General features: G+C 32.2%; 4 protein-coding genes and 1 non-coding gene across 5 annotated transcripts; 4 read left to right on the top strand and 1 right to left on the bottom strand.

Annotated features, from left to right (window-relative positions):
- Positions 1–698: 698 nt before the first annotated feature.
- LOC105781931 (histone H2B) lies at positions 699–8,195 on the top strand. Its single transcript, XM_012606454.2, has 3 exons — positions 699–1,221; positions 2,242–2,245; positions 7,599–8,195. Exons 1-3 carry the CDS (start codon positions 785–787, stop codon positions 8,022–8,024), a joined length of 867 nt encoding a protein of 288 aa, XP_012461908.1. The 5' UTR covers positions 699–784; the 3' UTR covers positions 8,025–8,195.
- Positions 3,260–5,848, top strand: LOC105781929 (actin-depolymerizing factor 2). The gene is made up of 3 exons (XM_012606451.1): positions 3,260–3,430; positions 5,027–5,292; positions 5,382–5,848. The coding sequence occupies exons 1-3, from the start codon at positions 3,428–3,430 to the stop codon at positions 5,530–5,532; spliced, it is 420 nt and encodes a 139-aa protein (XP_012461905.1). The 5' UTR covers positions 3,260–3,427; the 3' UTR covers positions 5,533–5,848.
- Positions 8,196–9,879: 1,684 nt separating the features above from the next.
- On the top strand, positions 9,880–9,953 carry TRNAV-AAC (transfer RNA valine (anticodon AAC)). The gene has a single exon. It is a non-coding gene; the product is annotated as a tRNA-Val (tRNA).
- Positions 9,954–10,037: 84 nt separating this feature from the next.
- LOC105781926 (THO complex subunit 4A) lies at positions 10,038–12,029 on the top strand. Its single transcript, XM_012606448.2, has 5 exons — positions 10,038–10,310; positions 10,439–10,585; positions 10,867–10,935; positions 11,018–11,199; positions 11,626–12,029. The coding sequence occupies exons 1-5, from the start codon at positions 10,149–10,151 to the stop codon at positions 11,780–11,782; spliced, it is 717 nt and encodes a 238-aa protein (XP_012461902.1). The 5' UTR covers positions 10,038–10,148; the 3' UTR covers positions 11,783–12,029.
- Positions 12,030–13,992: 1,963 nt separating this feature from the next.
- On the bottom strand, positions 13,993–18,963 carry LOC105781925 (ACT domain-containing protein ACR9). Its single transcript, XM_012606446.2, has 6 exons — positions 18,598–18,963; positions 18,231–18,458; positions 17,657–17,762; positions 16,227–16,578; positions 15,079–15,363; positions 13,993–14,373 (listed from the first exon to the last, which is right to left on the bottom strand). Exons 1-6 carry the CDS (start codon positions 18,749–18,751, stop codon positions 14,227–14,229), a joined length of 1,272 nt encoding a protein of 423 aa, XP_012461900.1. The 5' UTR covers positions 18,752–18,963; the 3' UTR covers positions 13,993–14,226.
- Positions 18,964–22,215: the final 3,252 nt, after the last annotated feature.

Raw genomic sequence — 22,215 nt, 5'->3', positions numbered from 1 at the left:
TTTGTACATTTTTCAATTTAATCCCTATTTCCATATAATTTATTTTTCACCATATAAGTACTTTAATCAAATAATTCAATATATTATCTTATTTCACATAACAAATTTTCATGCATATTACTTCTCTTGTTTCAATTATAAAATTTACAAAGATTACAAGTTAATCCTTAACATCATGAATATTCATTATTTATTATAATTTCACTTTAACATTACTTTGTAATCAATTCACAACTTATCGTAAATCTCAAATGTATATTTGTTTCATTGAAAACAACTTTTATAAAATACTTTCAGGAAATCTGTCAAACCTAGAAAGTATTTTACGCAAATTCATCTAAATACAATTAAAAAAATAAATAATTTTCTAAAAATTATTTTTAGTGAAACATACTAAGCGTAATTGAAAACTTAGTAATAGTTAGCTATGTAGTTTATGGAAGACTAAATAAATTTTCAATTGTTAATCCAATTTTTTCGGAGTTTGTGGAAAACTGTTTCCCGCGCAAACTTTCACCAGCTTACCACGTCAGCAGTCCGCGTCGCAAAACAATAAAACCATCTCCACCGTCAATTTACTCCCATAAACTCAAACCAATCCAACGGTCCAAACTCAACACGTCGCCGATCCTCGTGAAACACAAACATCCAATGAAAAACTTCCCACTTATGCCTATATAATTAACCTCATCTATCTTCCGCTCCAAATATCTGATCCCACGAACTCTTCAAATTCAGTTTTCAAAACTCTATTTTCTCCTAAACCCCAAACGAACCCTAGGAAATGGCACCAAAAGCCGAGAAAAAGCCAGCAGAGAAGAAACCAGCGGAGGAGAAGAAAACAGTAGCTGAGAAAGCTCCGGCGGAGAAGAAGCCAAAGGCCGGTAAAAAGCTACCGAAGGAAGGCGGAGCAGCTGCCGGAGACAAAAAGAAGAAGAGGACCAAGAAGAGTACCGAAACCTACAAGATCTACATCTTCAAGGTCCTTAAACAAGTTCATCCAGATATCGGTATCTCAAGCAAAGCTATGGGCATTATGAACAGTTTCATCAATGACATCTTTGAGAAACTTGCTCAAGAAGCTTCGAGACTCGCGAGGTACAACAAGAAACCTACCATTACTTCTAGGGAAATCCAGACTGCTGTTAGGCTTGTACTTCCCGGTGAGCTAGCGAAGCATGCCGTTTCTGAAGGGACTAAAGCTGTGACTAAGTTTACTTCGTCTTGAAGAAGGGGATTTGTACGTTTGTCTTTTTAGTTAGGGTTTGCTTTAAGTTGATGTTTGGAGATTGTGTATTGGAAGATGGATTTGCTCGATCCTGATGTGATTATATAGTAGATTTAAATGGATTTATTTCACAATTTCGCATTATTTCTAGGCATTTGTTCGTTTTTCTAATTCAACTAATGGGAGATTTGAATACAATTTAAGTAGAATTTTATTATTTATTTGGTGAAATTTGTCGAGGATGTTTTTAAAATGATTTTATAATTGCGGGTGAATCATCTAAGGTAAGTTGAGACTCTGAATCAAAAAGCCTTGAAGTTTGGAAATGTTTGTCAAAATTGCAATGATGCCCCTGCAGCTTTAGTACTATTTTACTTTTTTCCTCTGCTTTTGTTGATGGAGGCAGTAACCTTTTTTTCAAGGAAAAGCTCTAATTCAAAGAGAGTTGGCCGATACAAACCAAAGGAGGATTAAAGAATTATTCAATAAAATAAATAATTAACCAAATTAATGTTTACATATTTTTGGAATCAGACTATCTTTAATTTGAAAGGCTTATACAAAATATTAGCCATCATAGACTTATGGTGAGTTTGAATGGGTGGTATGTTTATTTACGGTTAGTGTAAAAATAACAGTGACGGTGAGATTAGATACTTTAGTGATACTGTAACGTGAGACAAAAAGTAAGTTAAACGTATTGCACCGCACCAATCGCCCATCCAAACTCAACATTAGAATAGATTTACCTGACAAAGAAAACCTCCATCTAAACCTATATTTAGTGGATTAAGCTTCATACTTGTGCAAAGGACATAGTTTAGTGACTGCCAAATAGAGCTTGTTACAAAAAAGATGAAAAAACATAGGCACATCAAATCTTTATATCCTTTCTACATTTTGAATTTGACCCTTTTTTTTTTCATTTATAATAATTTCTCATTGACTTTTTATATTTTAAATTTGAGAGCCAATTGTGGATATTAAAGGATGGACAGTGCGTTAATATCCAGTGAAGTTAAAAATAACTGTGCCGATGAGATTAATTATTCTAGCGACGAGATTGAATATTGTTGGAGAGAGATTAGAAACAACGGTAGGATGTGTGTTTGGACTCAAACACAATAATAACGGTCAGGTGATAATAGAAAATGAATACTAAGAAAATTAGATTAGAAATAATATATAATAAAAAATTTTAAAATTATTTTACTTTTTTGAATTTATTAAAAGTATGTGAATTTATTAAAAAAATTAACAAAATTATTTAACTTATTAGAAGAGTAAAATAAAAAAAAGGAAAATGAATTAACTTGGCATAAGGAGTATGTATATATAATAAATGGAACAAAGATAAAAAAAAAAAATGTAAGCCGAATGAAAACGATAACGCAGCACGATTAGACAATAAAGTGCTCAAAACCTGCCGTAATAGCTCTTTTTTTTTGCCTTAATTTACAGGCTTTCGTTCCGCCTTGCATTAACTTGACAAGATTATACAAAACATTAGCCATCATAGGCTTGCCAGGAAAAAGTTGTCTTTCGCATAGCAAATAGATTAGTCTTCGCACTTGAGCAAAGGACGTAGTCTAACGACTGATTGTCAAATAGAGCCTGTCACGAAGAAAATCGGTTGGTGAATGGCGGACGGAAAAACAGAGACCTCAAATACTATATTATTCGTAGATTTTGAATTTAGTTAAATTTTTTTATTCTTTTAAGAATTTATTCTGAATTTTTGAGATTTTAAATTTTAAATCCAACCATGATCCACATTAAAATTCGGCACTTTTCTGACCTTAATATACGGGCTTTAATCCGGCCTGCTGGTTTGGGCTGAAATAGAAAACGAGATATACAGTGCGTGGGAGATAATTTCACGAATCGAAGTAAGCTCCGAGTCCGAATTGGAAACCGACTGCGAAAGCAACCACATCCCGGGACATACCCGATATTTCAACTTTCATCCACGTGTCGCATTATCAATGGACAGACCTACCCTCTCTCCCACGACCTCATCATCATACGAGTCTTATCGGAGTAAAGCAACTAAAACCTTAGCGAGGAAAGAATAATAATAATAATAATAATAATAATAATAAAATTTAAAGGAAAATAGAAGCCATTTATTATCATTATTATTTTCTTCGAGTTTTGCCTTCAGATTCTTCCTCTTTGCAAGTTCAAATCTAAAAAGCCATGGTGAGTTTCTTTTTTTTTTTTCTTTTGCTTTTTTAAAATAAAAATTCAGTTCAACTGGTATTTGCCTGATTCGTACTTCTTTGACTTACTGTTGATTTTTTTTTTCAATTTTAAAATGTAGATCTGATTATCACGTTGAACTTAGATCTTTAACTTAGTTTGAATTTCTAAAATATTTGATTGTTGGATATGCATTTTTGGATTTTTTTTCTCGGAGTAGATGATTTGATTGTAGAATAAGTTTTCATTGTTTGATATATTGCTTGTCGATTGATGTTTATTTGTTGTTGTTTTGGATTGTTAATTTCGTATAAAATGTGAGTTTTTCTTTTTGTAGCTAAAGAAATTCTTTCTGTTAATCTCCATGGTCCATGGATACAATATTAATAAGCATTATAATGTTTAATGAAAATGATGTAGTTTGGCTTTTAAATCCAGTAAAAATATTCATGATTTTTATGTTTTAAATTGGGATCTCATTGTGGATAAATCATAGTTTTTGTGAGTTTAGATTCATTTATTTAACTAACTCCTCACCTCATCACAGAATTGATATCCTATTGACATGCATTCTCTCAACTGCCGTTATTATTGTTGTTGTTGCTTGAAATTGTCTCAAATAAGTCATTGACATTCATCTCTCATAGTGGTCAGTTTGATTTAATACTCTTTAAGCTTAGGATATTGCATTTAGGCATGTTAAATGTGTAAGAATTTCGGGTGATTTCAAGTTTATCTTGGGTTTGGATTGGAGTGAAGGAGGGAAAAGGAAAGGAAAGTAAGGGAAATGATCATCTTTTCCTTTGCTTGGATTGTTTTTTTTTCTTTTTCTGTATTCAAGCAAGGGAAAGGAAAAAATAGAAGAAGAAAGAAAATGATTATATTTGTCATCTTCTTTTATAAATTATTGTATGAAAAGGATATAATTGTAAAAATTCATTATAATGAATCCTTCTCCTTTCCACTATTTAGCCAAACAAGAATTGTTAAAATTAGTTTCCTTTCCTTAGTCATCATATATTTTCCTTCTGCGTTCTTTTGCTTTACCACTTTTAATCCAAACACAGTGTTAATGTTTATTTTCAAAGCCCTGGAAATTAAGTGGGTATTGGATGGCCTGGAATGTTAGATTTGTGGATTGGTTGAGGAAGATGGGGTCTCATTTTCAGAGCTTGATTGTTGTTGCTTGAATTTATCTCATAAAGTTCGGAATGTTGCACTTAGACTTGTTAAATGTGAGAAGTTTGTGTGATTTCAAGTTTATGGTTTCAAAACCTTGGAAAGTCGGTGGGGATTGGATGGTCCGGATGATTAGATTTCTGGGTTCGTTAAGGAGGTTGGTCTCTCGTTCTCAGGAGTGCGATAATGTTTATGAAGTTTCGGGTCACTGACCTACCATTCTCATTTCTCTATATGGGAGAGAACTCATGAACTTGTGATTTTTCTAGTTAAGCATATCTATGATGTCATGCCCGGGAAATGCTTGCCAAAGTGAAAGAAAAGGAAAAGATGATGGATTAATTGGTAATATATAGTTTGAAGGGGTCGTCATTGTTGTAAGTAAGCTTATGTATGCTACGAATGTTTTCATTATAGGCAAATGCTGCTTCTGGAATGGCCGTGCATGATGACTGCAAGCTGAAGTTTCTAGAGCTAAAGGCTAAAAGGACGTACCGCTTCATAGTATTCAAGATCGAGGAGAAACAAAAGCAGGTTGTCGTGGAAAAGCTTGGTGAGCCAAGTCAAAGCTATGACGATTTCACTGCTAGCCTCCCTGCCGATGAGTGTCGATATGCTGTATACGATTTCGACTTCGTGACTGCTGAGAATTGCCAGAAAAGCAGGATTTTCTTCATTGCATGGTATTATTATTGTATGCTTTAAAACTAATTAGTGGTTTCTACATTTCAATCTTTGCTGTTTATATGCCTTTTTGTTTGCTTGTTTGAAGGTCTCCGGACACATCAAGGGTGAGAAGCAAGATGATTTACGCGAGCTCAAAGGACAGGTTCAAGAGAGAGTTAGACGGTATTCAAGTAGAGCTGCAGGCAACCGATCCCACCGAGATGGGACTCGATGTCATAAGAAGCCGTGCCAACTAAATCGGAGTCTCCGAGAGGCATGGGTATTTGAATTCTTTTCTGCTTTTGCTTTTAGTGAAATGTTAATACGGTTGCGGGAGGCGGTAATATCGACCTGACTGAACTTTGATATTGGTTTGTTGGGTAAGTTTTTTTTATATAGAAGTGTTCGGTCTCGAACAAATTATATGGGTTTGTTATGCGCAGAGGTTGTATGACCGGATGTGTTTATAGTTTGATTCATTAGAACCAAAAGTCTATCTACTTCAATGGTATGAATATGACACTATTTCTTTTAGGTTTGTTCCTGCATGTATAAAAATGGATATTTCGGTTACTCGTACGGATTGAAAATGGTGGCCTGTGGGTGTTTGATTCGATTCCGTATGTGATTGATCTGCAAATGATTCTGATATGCAGATGAAATGTTAATGAAGCTGGTCTTTTGTTCCTTGTTAAGATTTCTTATTTCTACAATTTGCTTCATACATTTCTCACGAGTTTTACTATGTCGAACCCCAAAAACCTATCCGTTTAATTTGAATCCAAACATCAATATGATTTTATCATTAGAAAAGACTCGTAAATTGAAATTATTCAAATTTAAATGGCTCGAGCAAATGACTTAAACAGAAAAGGATTTAAAATAACTTTACCATAAAATTTGAATGACTTGTCGATTGAGTTTTAGTTCGATTGACATGGGCATTACTCCTAATGAAGGAGGACGTGGATTCGAGTGTGTTAAAGCGAATTATGCTCTTATTTATGGGTTAGGTATTGTGTCAAAAAGAGCAGTAATATAATCCGAATTTATAATAAGTTAGAAGATTTTTGAACTTAAAATTATGTAAATTAAAACGGCTAAACATCAATTCAACATCACCCGAGTCTTATCTTATATAATTTTTTTCTTCTAAATTTACAATTAGCTTAAATCGTATAGGTGAATTTTATTTAGAGTTATTCCAATTTAAAATAAATTAGGTTGGAGACGATAAAGTAATACTCTGGCTATGTTTAGCAATGCTTAAAAAAAAAATTTAGAAGAAAAATTGTGCTAAACAAGCAACTTTTCAAAAACACTCTTACTCAGAACTTAAAAATTTTAGCTTTTCTTGAGCCGAAAGCACTTTTGGAAGCATTATTATTTTTTCATTCATTTAAAATTACAAATGCTGATGTAAAATTTTAAAATATAAATATTACCTCTTTTCAAAACTTTAATCTAGATACAGGTAATATTTTAGTTTGTTAGGTTTATGTTTTCTATGCTATGTTAATATTTAAATTGAGTTATATATTCAAATTATATTTTAAAATAAAATCATTAATTAAAAAAGTATTTTTTGAAAAAAAGAAATTATTTTTAAAAGGATTCAAAATATTTAATTGCAAATATTTAATGGTTATATTTAAATATTTAAAGTATAGTTTATATATTCTAATTAAATTTTAGAAATAATTAATATTAATTATTTAATCATATTTTAAAATTTATATTTCATATATTAAAATATTAACAACAAGTTGCAATAAATTATTTTTATATAACTGCTAAAATATCATAACATTAATTAATTTGAATATTATTTAAATACATATTTATTACTTTATAATACCATATATAAAATAAATATTTTATTTATCAAAAATACTTTTTAACAATAATACTAAACATTTAAAATTTAAATCAAAATTTTTGAAAGTATTCTTAAAGCACTTTTTGAAAGCATTTTCTAAAAACATTTTTTAAAAACAATACTAGCTCATCAATCCGAACTCCATAATATCCACCAACAAAAACTCGCCACGTCCCAAAATTAATTCCCGCGTAAACTGTCCTCTTTATCATTATCATTCGTGGCCGTCGATCCCATTTCCTAATCTATGGTCATAATTCTCCACACCATCGATCCGTGTCTTCGAGTACTATCCAATCAATATCTTCCATTTAGCTTTTTATATACCAGACGCACCACCTTCCCTCCTTCATCACCGCTCACCAGCCACAGCTACCAAAATTTCCCAAACTAACTTTTAAAGCAAACAAATTTTGCCTTTACTAAATGGCCCCCAAAGCCGAGAAAAAGCCAGCCGAAAAGAAACCGGCGGAGGAGAAAAAGACCACCGTTGCCGAGAAGTCCCCGGCGGAGAAGAAACCGAAGGCCGGCAAGAAGCTTCCAAAAGAAGGCGGTGCCGCCGGTGATAAGAAGAAGAAGAGGGCCAAGAAGAGTGTGGAGACTTATAAGATCTACATCTTCAAGGTTCTTAAACAAGTTCACCCTGATATCGGGATCTCAAGCAAGGCTATGGGGATAATGAACAGTTTCATTAACGATATCTTTGAGAAACTTGCTCAAGAAGCTTCGAGGCTCGCGAGGTACAACAAGAAGCCCACGATTACTTCAAGGGAAATTCAGACCGCCGTTAGGCTCGTTCTTCCCGGTGAACTTGCGAAACACGCCGTCTCTGAAGGTACCAAGGCGGTGACTAAGTTTACTAGCTCTTGAATTTAATGAAATTTGGGGATTTTAGGTTTAGCGTTTTTTATGGAGGTTCCTTTTTGAAATTCCGTTGATGTATGTAACTCCTTTTTACTTATGGTTTTAAAATTGTTGGAACAATGAAATGAAAGTGTATCCTTTTGTCTATGTTCAGGAATCGAAATGTTTCTTTGTTTAGCTATGGCTGTAAATTTGCTTTGTTGCTCGTTTATTAATGGTTCCATTTTCATAGCTTACCGAGTTAAATCCCAAGTTCTAACATTGCTCCATTGTTGCTTTTTCTATGCTTATTTTGATATATAAAAGAGTCTGTGGCTTCAATTTGCAATTTTAAACAACAATATTGAAATGAAAATTTTCCATTTTGAATAATGCTAGTGCATGCCACCGCTTGATGATTGGATCTTGAGCATCACTCTGAAGGCGCGACAAACAAGTTAATTGTTTTTTTCTATTCTCTTAAAGGTTTATTTATATCTTGCACAAGTATCCAAATTTCACATGCTAAATAATGGCCAATTTATGTTTTGTATTATCATAGTTTGAATTGGAAGTTTATTCCTGTTTCATAACATTCACAACAAATTTTTTGGGTGGTTAATAGATTCAAAGTAGAAGTATTGTTAAGTTGGATTGATATTTGGTTTCATTATTATATGATCTTTGATTAGCTGTCATATATCTATCTTTTACTATAAAAAAACTTCTCTCGCCACATCTAAGTGAGCATAATGGAATTGTAGGTCATGTGACTGTGTTGTAGGCGATAATTTAAAGATACAATTGCTTGAAGAACCTCTGACTTCGGTACAAGATTTATTACTTGTGAATCATACTATGTTAGTGCCTACTTAATATTAATAAGTTGATGTTTCTTTTTACCGAAAGCTTCACTCTTTTAAATCTAATACTCCTAAGAGTTCCCTTCTTTTGAAGGCAAACTTTAGGTGTAGCAAGCTATGCTTATGTTCTTTTAATTACCCAATTATTTGAATTAATCATGTTTGTTATTTTTGTCCAATTCCTTTAACTGCCCAAAACTTTTTGATGAAAATGAAATTCGGTTGGTTTTTTCAAGAGAAGTATTTGAAATGTTGTTTGTTAAGCAATTGATCAAACCCTTAATAATTGAAGATATTGTTTCTCGAGGAGGGTTGTCTCTTGTGCTTTACCAGAAACTAGTGTGTTGTGAGTGGTAGCCTTGAAGGCTTGGTTCATACTGGGAGTGTCTTAATTGTATCTGAATGTACAGCCACCCATCAAGAGGCGATGTAAGTGTCTTGTCTTTGGTGGGGTTTGAATCCTTGAACCATGCATATAAGTTACTTGTTTGGGATATGGTATCACTAGGGTGTTCAAATAATTAACGAAACTGAATTAGTATTAATTGAACTTTTTAATACTTTAGCTGTTAATAGAATCGATTTTTTTTTTAAAATTATTGAACTAAAATATTTTGACTAATTCGAACTAACCGAAATTTATATGGTTTTTTTGTTGAAAGAAGTATAAAACATATAAAAAAATTGTAATGTTTATTTGACCAAATGATTTGAATTGAAATTATATATAATTTGTATTATTAATTATAAAGTTCGGTTAATTCGGTTAATTACTTGATTTCGAACCGAATTAAGCAATAACTGAACTTCTAAAATTTTTTAACCAATCTCCAGTCGAATTAGATTGATTAACCAATTATTAACCGAATTAAATTGATTAGCTTACATTGTGTCAATTTTATTATCTTTCTAAAGAAATTAATCCTATATATTTACACAATTTCTCTATTTGGTTTTATTCTAATAAAAATAATTGTACAAAAGCTATCAAAGAATATATTTACGCTTGAAATCAATGTGGTGTCGTGGTGTAGTTGGTTATCACGTCAGTCTAACACACTGAAGGTCTCCGGTTCGAGTCCGGGCGACGCCAAGCTTTTGGGCCCATTTTTTTCTTTTGTAATTTTCCACTTTTTTAAATTCTGATAATATAAATATCGACTCAAGTCCAATTAGATTTTATATTTTCCTCCTTAAAACAAATCTCCTCCTTTGACTGAATCCTATATCCTCTCTCTGATTTCGTTTTTAGGGTTGTATTTTTCTTTGTTCTAATTCAAAAAAGAAAATGTCAAGTGCTTTAGAGATGTCGCTCGACGATCTCATCAAGCGTAACCGTAAGTCGAGATCCGGCAAATCTCGCGGCCGGGGACGTGGATCCGGACCTGGACCGGCCCGCCGTTTTCCTAATCGTGGAGCAAACCGCTCGGCACCGTATGCTCCTGCTAAGGTAAAATATAACTAGCGTTTTTAGATCTGATTTATCTCTTTTTGCTTTTTCATTATTTGATTTGCTTTGATCGAGTTGATTCGATTTTCTTATCAATTATTTTCGGTTTTATTTTTAAAAAAACCCAGGCGCCGGAGACGACGTGGCAACAGGATATGCTTTCCGATAAGAGAGCGGCGTTGCAAGGACTAGCGGGTCGGAATTCTGGAATAGAAACCGGAACGAAGCTTTATATCTCTAATTTAGATTACGCTGTTTCAAACGACGACATCAAGGTATTTATAGAAAATATGTATTTTTATTTATTTTGCGTTTTAAGATTTTCTATCCTGCTTCGATTTTGTATTATTTTAAAGAGTAATTTTGATGTGAATTATTTGTTCTACTTAATTTTAGGCTTTGCTGATCTAAAATTGGTTAAATGTTCATTATACAAAAAATATTTAGCTGAAGAAAAGTCTAGCAACGCAATCTTGAATTTGAACCTTTTCCATTAAGATCAGTGTTGTGTTGTTAGTGTTTATTTTTCTGACGTTTTGTTTGTTTTTTCATATAGGAATTGTTTTCTGAGGTTGGTGACCTGAAACGATTTTCGGTCCACTATGATAGGAGCGGGAGATCAAAGGTATCTAATAGATTTTCGGTCCACCATGAAATTCTCGGTATCCTGCAGTAGTTTAAAACAGAACAACACTCTTTTTCCGTAGGGAACAGCAGATATTGTCTTCACACGGCGAGCAGATGCTTTGGCTGCAGTAAAGAGGTACAACAATGTTGAGCTCGATGGGAAACCGATGAAAATCGAGATTGTTGGAACAAACATCGCTACCCCTCCTGCACCTTTAGGAGCTAATGGTGCCTTTCGAAGTTCTAATGGAGCCATTAAAGGGTACTCTTTTATTTGCTTGACTACTTCTTGTGTTCAAAACTGTAGATTCTATTATTAGTTTCACTGATGCTTTTGAAATGTTACAGAGTGTTTTAAAGTTTTACCTATGGTGCTGGGGGTTTAATGTGCATAAAAATCACAAGATGCTAATCCTAAGATCAGTTCTTGGCTGAAAATTCTACTTAATTATCAATTATTCGAAATTTAAGTTTTTGGATGTTGATAGTATGATAGCTAGAAAATGATAGAATTATGATTTTGACATGTGTTTTTAAGAGTGTTAGATCTTCCATGTTTTACAGTTGTTAAAATGGTGTTAGACACATATTTCTACTTAATGGGGCATGCAACAATTCCTATTTTAAATGCATATTATCTTGTAAATACATCTTTGGAATATGTGATCCATATCTTGTAAATTTGCAGTGGCCAAGGCAAGGGTGGTGGATTTGGTAGGCAACGTGGTGGTGGTGCTGCTGGAAGAGGCCGTGGACGAGGGAAGGGTCGTGGAGAAAAGGTTTCTGCAGAAGATCTTGACGCCGATCTAGAGAAGTATCATTCCGAATCAATGCAGACAAATTGAAGCATTTCAAATGTTTTATTGGCTGGTTTTATATGTTTCTACTGTGGACATTGCATGCTTCATCCCGACTAAGTTGTGTATCTCTACCAAATCATACTCTTTACCAGAACTAGTCATGGAGAGAACTATTAGTGTCTTGATTTATAGAGTTTGGCCTTTTACTGTAACCTTGGTTTATGATTTTGGTTCCATTGCTACCGACTCTTTGCCACAAGCTGGGAATGAAAGCAGGAAGTTTTTTTCCTCAGTTTTCCATGTGCAAACTAAACTTTGGCTGAATGCTATTGGAGTAGTAATCTTACCATTGGCCTGAGCTGCATTGCCTACTGGCTGCTCTGCAATCGAGGTAGATCTCTTTTTCTTCTTTTCCCTCATGGATTCCTGTTTTAGTTGTTCGGACTTTTTACTATCTTGTTAGTGATGCACTTGGTTTTTCCTTATTAGGCTTTTAGGTGGTAAAATTACCTAACATTATTATACTGTCTTGAAGGGAAATTCTTTACCGAATTATCTGTCATGGCTGTTGATATTGGCTAATTGTAGTCAATTAAGGTAGAATATCTCTACTTTGGTTCAACCTGTTGAATTCGTGTTGGAGAAAAAACTGTTGAAGGCTTTTAGTATGACTGGCATATAGGAATCTATCGAAGTAAGGCATCTGAATTTTTAACCGCTTCATATTCCATAGAAAGTGCGAGAACTCTCAGTTCTTTACTTTTGGGGTCGGCTGCCTAATCCCTGATAGTTTGAAGAAAAGCTCGGGTTATCAGGTTGGGTTTGAATGTTTGATCAGGGAAGTCAAAATAGATTTGACAGTGATAAAACCGTACTCGTAGTTATGGCGTGAAATGAGCTTAGACTGAAAATTGTGGGAACCGGAAACCTTGCTATTGCTTGGAGTATTAGGGTAAGAGGACAACATGTTATGGTTTTTCATTTGCTATAAGTCTCGGTATGTCGTGAAGTTGCCATCTTCGTTTACAAGTTTTAGCTTTGCCCCAAGATCATAAAGTCCGTGAGTGCTGGTTTCCTGTTTATTGATTTCGGCATAGCTCTTGACCCCATTGGTCCGCGTTCCGTGAATCTACTTCATCCTTTTATGTTATTTCAAATGCTAGTCATTTTACATGCATACATACAAGTGCACATCTCATCACATCCATGGTATCATATCTTGGTTGAAGCTTTATCGGGTGAGGATATGCTTTGTTGTGGGATTTGGATGTTTTATGCCAGTGTTTACGAATGGTCGGGTTCATTGACACGTAAAATACACAAACACGATATGAATTAGCTTTTACTGCATATTTTTTCCTTCTGGTTTCGATATAGTGCTACTGGTCTGATTAATGGCAAACTGATTCTTCATGTTATATATGTTTATGTTTATATATATTATTCTTAATTTCAAGTTTTGAAATTCACCAATACTAGTTCTTTGTTTTACTGCATTAGTATGTCTAGTAATAGGGTTATTATATCATTTGGTTCCCTAGTTTGATATTTTTTTAGTGTAGTACCTATATTATTTTTTGGTAAAAGTTATATATTTTAGTACTTAAGTTGATGCATCTCATAGTTTTGGGCCTAATGAGCCCATGAGTGTGTATATGTGTATATTAGTTTCTGTTTCTAAGCAGTCTAGATAGTCTATAAATGAATGCGTTAGCGAATTTTTCATGAATATATAATTTGCAAACAGATTCATAATCAAATAAATCATAAATGAACAAAAGCTTTAATTTTGTGCAATTCATTAGATTTAATTTACGCCCTATGTGATGACTTTTAAATCTAGTTATAATGCAAAGTGTAATATTTACTTTTATTACATTAGAGGTGATTGTCATCCGAGGTTGAGCCAAATCTATGCATGATTTTAATACATTATATGCTTGCTTAAATTTTTTTCTAAATCCATTTTAGATCTATATTATTTTCAATTTAACATTTAATAGTTTTTATAAGTGCTTATCTCAAATATTTTTTAACATTTATATCATAGTAATATATAATCATAGATTTAATTTTTGTGTGTTATAAGTTACATAATATATAAAAATAACATGATATGAACCATTATAAATTTTTTAAAAATAGGTCGGGCCGGGTTGAGTTTAAGTTTGGATATTGCGAGTTTAATTTTTTTTGTTCAAACTTATTTTACGATCTTATTTGTACTCAAATTTCGAACGGGGCAAATGAGCAGCTTTAGTGACAATGTTAACATAATCTAACCTCCCTACAAATTTACAGCTAGAAAGTTCAGGGTGTTCGGTGAGATATGTTCACTTGGTAGTTATTTTAAAAGGTTTATTTGACAATACAAAGAAGCTAGATGTGTCAACATGGAAACGCGGATCGGAACTTTGCGCTTGTGGTCTCGGTTGGGCTTGGACACTCAAGGTGATGCTAGGAATCATAAGATACAAAGAAGATCATTCTTACCATCCCATGAGTAATCTTCTAACTCTATCTACAATCTGATTTCTAGCTCCAATACTTGAGAATTTGAATTTGCAATTCTCATCCAAAAGGAACCTGTACACTTCCCATTCCCGTTCCGAACTTGAATATCTTCCGATTTCAGCCTAAAACACCACGAAAATGAAGTTAGTTTTGAACAAAGAAAATCCTGGAAAACAAAGAGTCGAACAAACCCGTGTCGAATAACATATGGGTTTTGGACAAGGAAAATGACACTCGTAGTTGTATCGAATAACATAGGAATGACCTATTTAGCCAATCATTCTATCATACTGGTCTTAAACTACAGATATACAAGCTCAATATTCTAGTTTGAACTACCAAACTTAACACGGGAAGATACCCATGCTCGAGACTCGAACGAATTCGAGTAACATGGGAATGAACTATTATCCAATGACGCTACCATATGGTCTTAAACCATAGAAAGAAAAACTCAATCTTCCAGATTAAACTACCAAGCTTAACCCGGAAATATACCCGTGTCTGAGACTACAAATCCGAGTAACATGGGAATGAACTATTAGCCAATCACCCTACCATATTGCTCCTACACTATAGAAATACAAGCTCAATCTTCTAGTTTGAACTACCAAAGACGGGAATATACTTGTGTACAAGTCAACCGAACCCAAGTAACATAGGTTTTAAACCATAGAAAGACAAACTCAATCTTCTAGATTAAACTACCAAGCTTTACGTTATTGTTTTCCTATCATTACCATATATCATGGCAAATTGCAGAAGTTACAACTTACAATATGCATATATAGGTTTCAAAATAATTCTCTTTGGAAGTTGTAACTTACCGAGAATATGCAAATTCCAAGAGACTTTAGAGCTTGTGTAACATCATAGAAAACCCTTGGTCTTCCCTTTCCAGATAACTCAACCGGATTAGCAACCAGAAGTTCAGTATCTGGCCCTCGGTTCGAAATGATAACACGCAATGGATGAAGCATTTCCATCCTCAAACGAGAACATAATCCGTCTTGCTTATCGGGATCCACAATCTTTTTCCCATCATTTTGCTGAATAAATAAGTCTAGATCACGATAACCTTTGGAGTTCAATGAGAATCGACCATAAGCTATCTGTAAAAAAACAAGATAGCCATTAACAACAAAAACGAAATTTAAGTCAAATTAACAGTGTAGGAGGAAGTAGGAGATATGTAGATTCAATCCGTTAGACCAGTTACTCAAATTCGAGTGTGGTTTTCGGTTAGAGATACGTTCAATATTTTCCAGGATTTTTATATTCATGTCTGAGTATATGTTGCATATGAGTGTGAGACATGGGTATTTCAAGCAATGAAGAGTCAGAGCAACATAGAGATAGAATGTCATTTTCATCATGAGCTCTTCGTTTAGGAGAAAGGAATGAGTCGATTCGGTTAAGAAAAGGGAAAAATAGACTTAACGAACCTAACTGAACCGTCAGTAAAATCAGTTAAAATGAATATTTTTGTTTTTTTTCCTTAGTTCCTTTCAAGTTTGAGAAATAAAACACATATATACGTCGGTTAAGTTGGCCAGTCCGATTATGAATTTTCATAACCGATAACCAACCAACTTATTTTAACCACCTACAAAACCGAATTAACCATCATAACGATTTGACTGAAGGCTATGTGTTACGTCGGTTTGAAACCACTTCTGCACACCCTTACCTTCATTCAGCAAGAGGCAATCTTGTGACTCAAGAAAACAAGCCTAAACCCTCAATTATGCCATTTTTTGCAAAATATGAATTTAGCAGTCATGAGATGTGGGAACCATGCAGCATAATTAAACGGGCAAATTATAGTACTCTACAATCTCTGTCACACGGATTTGGTTATGTGTTCGACATGTGTATTTCCAATAACTAAGGAACTTGTCAAAATGAATAGTAAGAGCAACATAACCTACAACGTATAAGGAACTTCTCAAAATTTAACAGTTTAGCAGAATACCTTGATATTGCAGTCTTTCAAAGTTCTCAAGACATCGTAGAAAAGACCTTTGTGATCCACACAAACTATCTGAAGCAATGTATGAACTGGGCTCAATGAATTGTCAATCACCACACTAGCTTTCTTCAATTTCGCCATATCTGGGCTAAGAGCTTGGGAACGAGTCTCTTTATCCGATAGCTCGAAACGGAATAACTCTTCCGCTATAGCAGGAGAAAGTGATGAGATACCATGATGACGTTCATACTCAGGACCAACCAACTTGAGTTCACAACTGATACATGATTCACCCAACACGGCATTTAACTGTTTATATGTATCATCTTGTCGTTCTTTTGTGTGTAAAAGCTCCCTGACAATGTTTTAACATAGTTGAGACTATAACCAAACCATACTACTTTATCCGTTGACCACTTGATTATAACTCATAAGCTCAATCATCAATACACAATAGGGTCAAATCATTATTTAGGAATTGAATTTTTTTCTCCAAGTTAGTTTTTAAACTTAACAATTGTTTACACGTTGGAGCCTGAACTTTCAGGTTTTCAAGACCTTAAAGAAGTTCAAGCCCCAATAATGAAACAGTTTTCAAGTTAAAACCCAAAAAGTGATTTAATCCTAGAGAATACATGCACCATATTTTTTTTCACTTTTCAATGAAGAGACATTCTCAATAACCTATAAGTTCAAAGCAGCAGTACAATTTATTTTCCACAAGAAAATTGCAGCAGACAGCTCGGTTGTCAGTATCGTGTCCAATACGTTTATGTTCAGTTTTACCAGGATTTTCCATAATTAAGAATGCTGAACACGTGTACTTGAAGAAAAAAAATAAACAAAGCAACATGGACAGAGAGAGAATCAAATAAGAAACGAAAACAGAAATGAGGCTACGAAGGCAAAATAAAACCACAAACTACATGAATGACATTTCACTTTCATTAGAAATGGACCACTTGATAAATGGTCCCAAAATTAAATACCTTCTGGGAAACATCTAAGAGCTCAAGCCTAAGATTCACCAACCTATCCATCAACCAGAAACAAAGAACTAAAGTATCCCATAAATAACAGGGATAAATATTAAATTTATATCGGAATTTTAGTTCAATAGACAATTTGATACATAAACTTTAATTTGGTGCAATTATAAATATGAAACTTTGATTTTGATTTAATTATACATATTTAAATAAATAAATTTAATTGTTTGTGTATACAATATATCACATAAAATGGTGCTAATTAGATAATGTTGTTAGTGATTTTATGAAAATTAAATTAAATCAAATTTTCATGTATAAAATCGTACAAAATTAAAGTTCAAATATAGTTTTAATATTTATCCCTAAATAATATCAATTAGAGAATTCCTCAGCAACATAACACCGCAATTACGTATTATACGTCTCAGAACAGAATCTCACATGTTATCGGTTATAAAGAAGAGATCGAGGACTCTGCCATCAGGTGTTGTAGTAACTTTCACCTTTTGAATTGTGAGCTCAAGCTCACTAAGAACCTGTGTTACATCTAAAGCAAAGATTCCAAGCAACATTAGAACCAAATAATACACAATGTACACAATATGTCCAGTACGGTCAAAATTATCTAAGTTTTTTTTTGGTAAAACATGTCATAAGTCCTTATACCCTTTGTAAATTGAGGATTTAGTCCTTATACTTTTATTTTAAGGAATTTAGTACTTTACTTTTCATATTTCAAAATTCAGTTCCAACTTTTGACACTCTTAAAATTGTTAACAATTAGACATGAAATTAGAAATTTGAAAAGTAGAAGAGCTAAATTCCTAAAAATAAAGGTACAGGTATTAAACTCCGAATTTGTAAACAGCACAGGGACCTATAGCAAATTTTAACTTTTTTTCTGATACATCTATGAATCTAATACCGACAAAGGTACTCAAAATAAATGAAAATTCGAAGCAACATAGCACATAAACAGGAGGAAAGGTTTAATCGGAATCACACACACAATTACCATGTAATAATCCCTTCCGATCGAGGCAAAAGAACTTCAACAAGTAAACCGGAGACGCCGCCGCGGCGGCGGAATTCGAAGCTTGACCTTCAAAGTGAAACGTCACTGAACAAGAAGGACATAACGATTGAAGCCGGTTTTTCAAACTCGGCCACCTAACAAATGGTGAGCTCAAATGAGGAACAACCCAAAATACCATATAGCACCAAATTCCATCCGTCGAAACATCTATAAACCAAAAAAAAAAAAAATGATTGCAGTTTTTTAAAAAAAAAGCTAATCTAAACAAAAAGGAATTCAAAATTCAAACGAACGATAATCTAATTTCAAATAAAAACAAATCCTATAATTGCATAGAAGAATTGACCTCCTTTGGAGATGTAAAGACCGAAATCAAGAATAATACGACAAATATCGCATCCGAGACCATGTTTATCAGGACAATTAACAGTGATTACGTGAGGATCTCCATTTTTCTTTCCTTTCTGGATCACAACGGCGTCGTCGGTCGGAACTCCCATTCCCGACAAAACCGGTGAAATTTTCGCCGGAGATTCGATTTTGCCTCAGCGCAAAACAATCTCTCACCGTCGAAACTTAGCGAACTTTCTTCGCCGAGCTTTTTCTATTTCTTTTGCTAAATTTTCTTCTTTTTTTAAATCAAATTCTAAAAAGATCTCCGGAGAAAAAGATAACAAAAAAAAAAAAGAGGGAAAGGATAATAAAAGTGGGGAAGGCAGTGAATTTGAGTTGGCGGTAAGGGTCGTATAGGGGAGAAAGAATCCACGTCAGCAAAATGAAAACAATGAGGATTTGGGGGAGGTTTTAACCGACACGTGGAGGTATATTGGTGGTTAAAATTTTGACGGGATATACCGAAGACCCGTTATCGGTTCCGGATGCTGTTGTACAGGTGTCCTTTTCTGTCGTTTTGAAAAATTTAAAAAGAACGGAAAAATAAAAGATATTGTCAGTGTCACGGGCAGGCAAGGAACGGTGACCGATTTTTAGTGCGGAAGATAGTTTTAGTTTTTATTTTTTATCATTGAATTGAGTTGAGACGAATTCGAATAGGGGTAAGCATAAGCTCGATTTAAATTCAGCATTTGATATCGGAATAAGCATTGTAATATTAATTTTTAAATTTAAATATGTCTCGAGACATGATCAAATCATTAGAGGTATAGTCAGATTAAGTTCATTTATATTAAAGCTTGAATTTATTTCTATTTAATACAAAAAGGAGAAAATATAATTTCATGATGTATTAAAATGAAAAGTTCAATTAAACTGATAAGCTTTTCGAATCAGGTATTACGGTACTTAAATTCGGTTCTATTGATTGCTTGAGTTACTTAATCTCAAGTTCGACTCTATAATTTTGAGTCGAAACTCAAATAGCATGTGAGGACTAATCTATTATTGGGTTAAAATATGTTATAAGTTTCTATACTCTTCACAATTTTTAGATTTATTGTTTGTATTTCTTTTTCAAGAATTTGATCTCTATACATTTCGGACTTCAAAATTCCGTTTTATTTGTTAACATTGTTAAAATTGTTGGAATGACATTTTAAAATAAAAAATTACCCACTTATCAACAATGTAAATTAAAAAAAAAGAGTTTTAACGGGCTTAAAATTGACAACAAAAATTTAACAATGTTGATAATTATATTTGAAATCAAAATTGGAAACTAAAACGATTGTTATGTCAAAATACTGTTTTTTTAATCGATTGTTAGTAGTCCTTAAAATTAACATGCTAGCTCGCCACTGGATATATTTCAATCATAATCCATTTATCTATGCATATAATAATTTAATTTTTACCATATACTTCCATTTTGTTTATTATATTAAATCCATCAATTACTTTTGTATAGATAATTATTCAATATAAATTTAAATATTATAAAATATTTACACAATTAATACAATTATAACAAGAAAAAAATAAAAATCCTTTCCAAGAAAATACATATAATTGACATAGGAGTTCAACTAAAAAAAGCCTAATAATGGATTATAATAAATTATAATGCCGAGCACCAATAATTTGTAAACTTAATTAATTTTTAAATTAGATTTAAAAATTCCATATTCAGAACATAAACCAAAATTATACACTAAATTAAAATGATAATTTTATTAAATAAATAAATGTTATCCAAATAACCCAAATAATTCACAATTTAAAAGTTCAAGGTTATCCAAACTTTAATTTAATCAATCATTGTTTTTAAGATAATTTATTGTAAACAACCAAAATTATAAAACCAGCAAAGATGCACTGACGGCAGAGAGATTATGGGCTTCTAGAGATTCTAACAATCTTTTTTAATACGCATTTTGACAAGTTGCAAATATGTTTATTGGAGCTATTACTATTAGGTACTATTTGAAAATATATCTACTAATTGGATTTTGGATATAACAACCAACAATTGACAATTTTTTTTTACCGGATCGAAATTTAATTATAATTTTATTATAGTAAAATATAATTTTATCATTTTAATAGCTTATATTTTTACAATGTTTAAATGATTAAATCAAAATTTTTATCTTTTTTAAGCTGTGAATGTGTACTTTTAAATTTACTAATTTAATTTTTTTAAAGAGACTAAGGGTCCGTTTGTTTACATGTAAAAGGTTTTACGGAAAATATTTTCTGCATTTTCCTGTGTTTGTTTCACAGAAAACAGCTTGGTCAACGGAAAATGACTTACAGGTCAACGGAAAATAAGCCTTTTTCATTGTAAAATGACTTACCCTTTTGAAAAGCGTAAGTCATTTTCCGGAAAAAAGCTCCTTAATAGATAATTTTACTTTTATATAAAAATTAACTTAAATCAAGTTTAATATTATTATACTGATAATAAATTTTATTTTTATTTTTAAAAAATATTTAAAATATTAATATAAAATATTATATTTTTTAATATTATTAAATATACGTATTTAATTATTTATATTTAGTCATATAATTAATATAATTTATTATTTTTAATAAATTATTTAATATTTAAATTTTATTTTAATAGTAAATTTTAAAAATAATAATTTTAAATAATATTATTCACATATTATTGAAAATATCAATATTAATTTTTAATACTAAATATTTATTATAATTATAAGTATATTAATAATAAATGTTTTGTAGTATAAATGTTAAAATATGTCATAAGTCTATATACTCTTCACAAATTTGCAATTTAGTTTTGTACTTTTATTTTAAAGAATTTAGTCTCTCTACTTTCTAGATTTGAAAATCAAGTCCAACTATTGACATTGTTGATTTTTTTTTTGTCAATTTTGTTAATGTCGCATTTTAAATAAAATGCTCATTAGTAGTCATTTAAATAAAAATGATTGTTGCAATGAACTTAAATTTAACAAAATATTTTTAATATATGTAAAAGCAATGTAAAATATAAAACTATAGATATAAAATAAACTCAATTAAACAATGAAAAAATAAAAAAAAATCTCAAATGTATGTTTGTTTAATTGAAAAAGACTTTTATGAAATATTTTTAAAGAACCTGTAAAACAAAAGAAAATATTTTACACAGATTCATCCAAACACCAGAAAATATTAGATTTTCCAGAAAAGTAAGTCATTTTTCAGAAATTATTTTTCGGAAACCATTTTCAGTAAAACAAACGGAGCCTAAATAGAAAATCTTTCACTTTAGGTGAGTCGGGGCCCCTGCCAGCCCCCTAGCTACTCTCCTAGAATGTAATTGCTTGTAATTACATAAGAATAGCATATTTGGTAACCACTGTAACTGATGGATCCTACAGAATTGGCTATAATTGAAATACCTCAATTACACTCTTTAATTTTTAGGGTTAGTAAGAATTGAAAGTAATTACACCCAAATCTAATTTTAATGTTTATTTTCATATAAGTTATAAAAATTATATATAGCCATGAACATATATGAGTATTTGAGATGATTATAATAAAATTTTCT

The sequence above is a fragment of the Gossypium raimondii genome, chromosome 13 (genome assembly GCF_025698545.1).
Source record: "Gossypium raimondii isolate GPD5lz chromosome 13, ASM2569854v1, whole genome shotgun sequence".
NCBI lineage: Eukaryota > Viridiplantae > Streptophyta > Magnoliopsida > Malvales > Malvaceae > Gossypium > Gossypium raimondii.
Note: the sequence above shows the minus strand (reverse complement) of the source record. Positions and strands in the feature narration are given on the sequence as shown.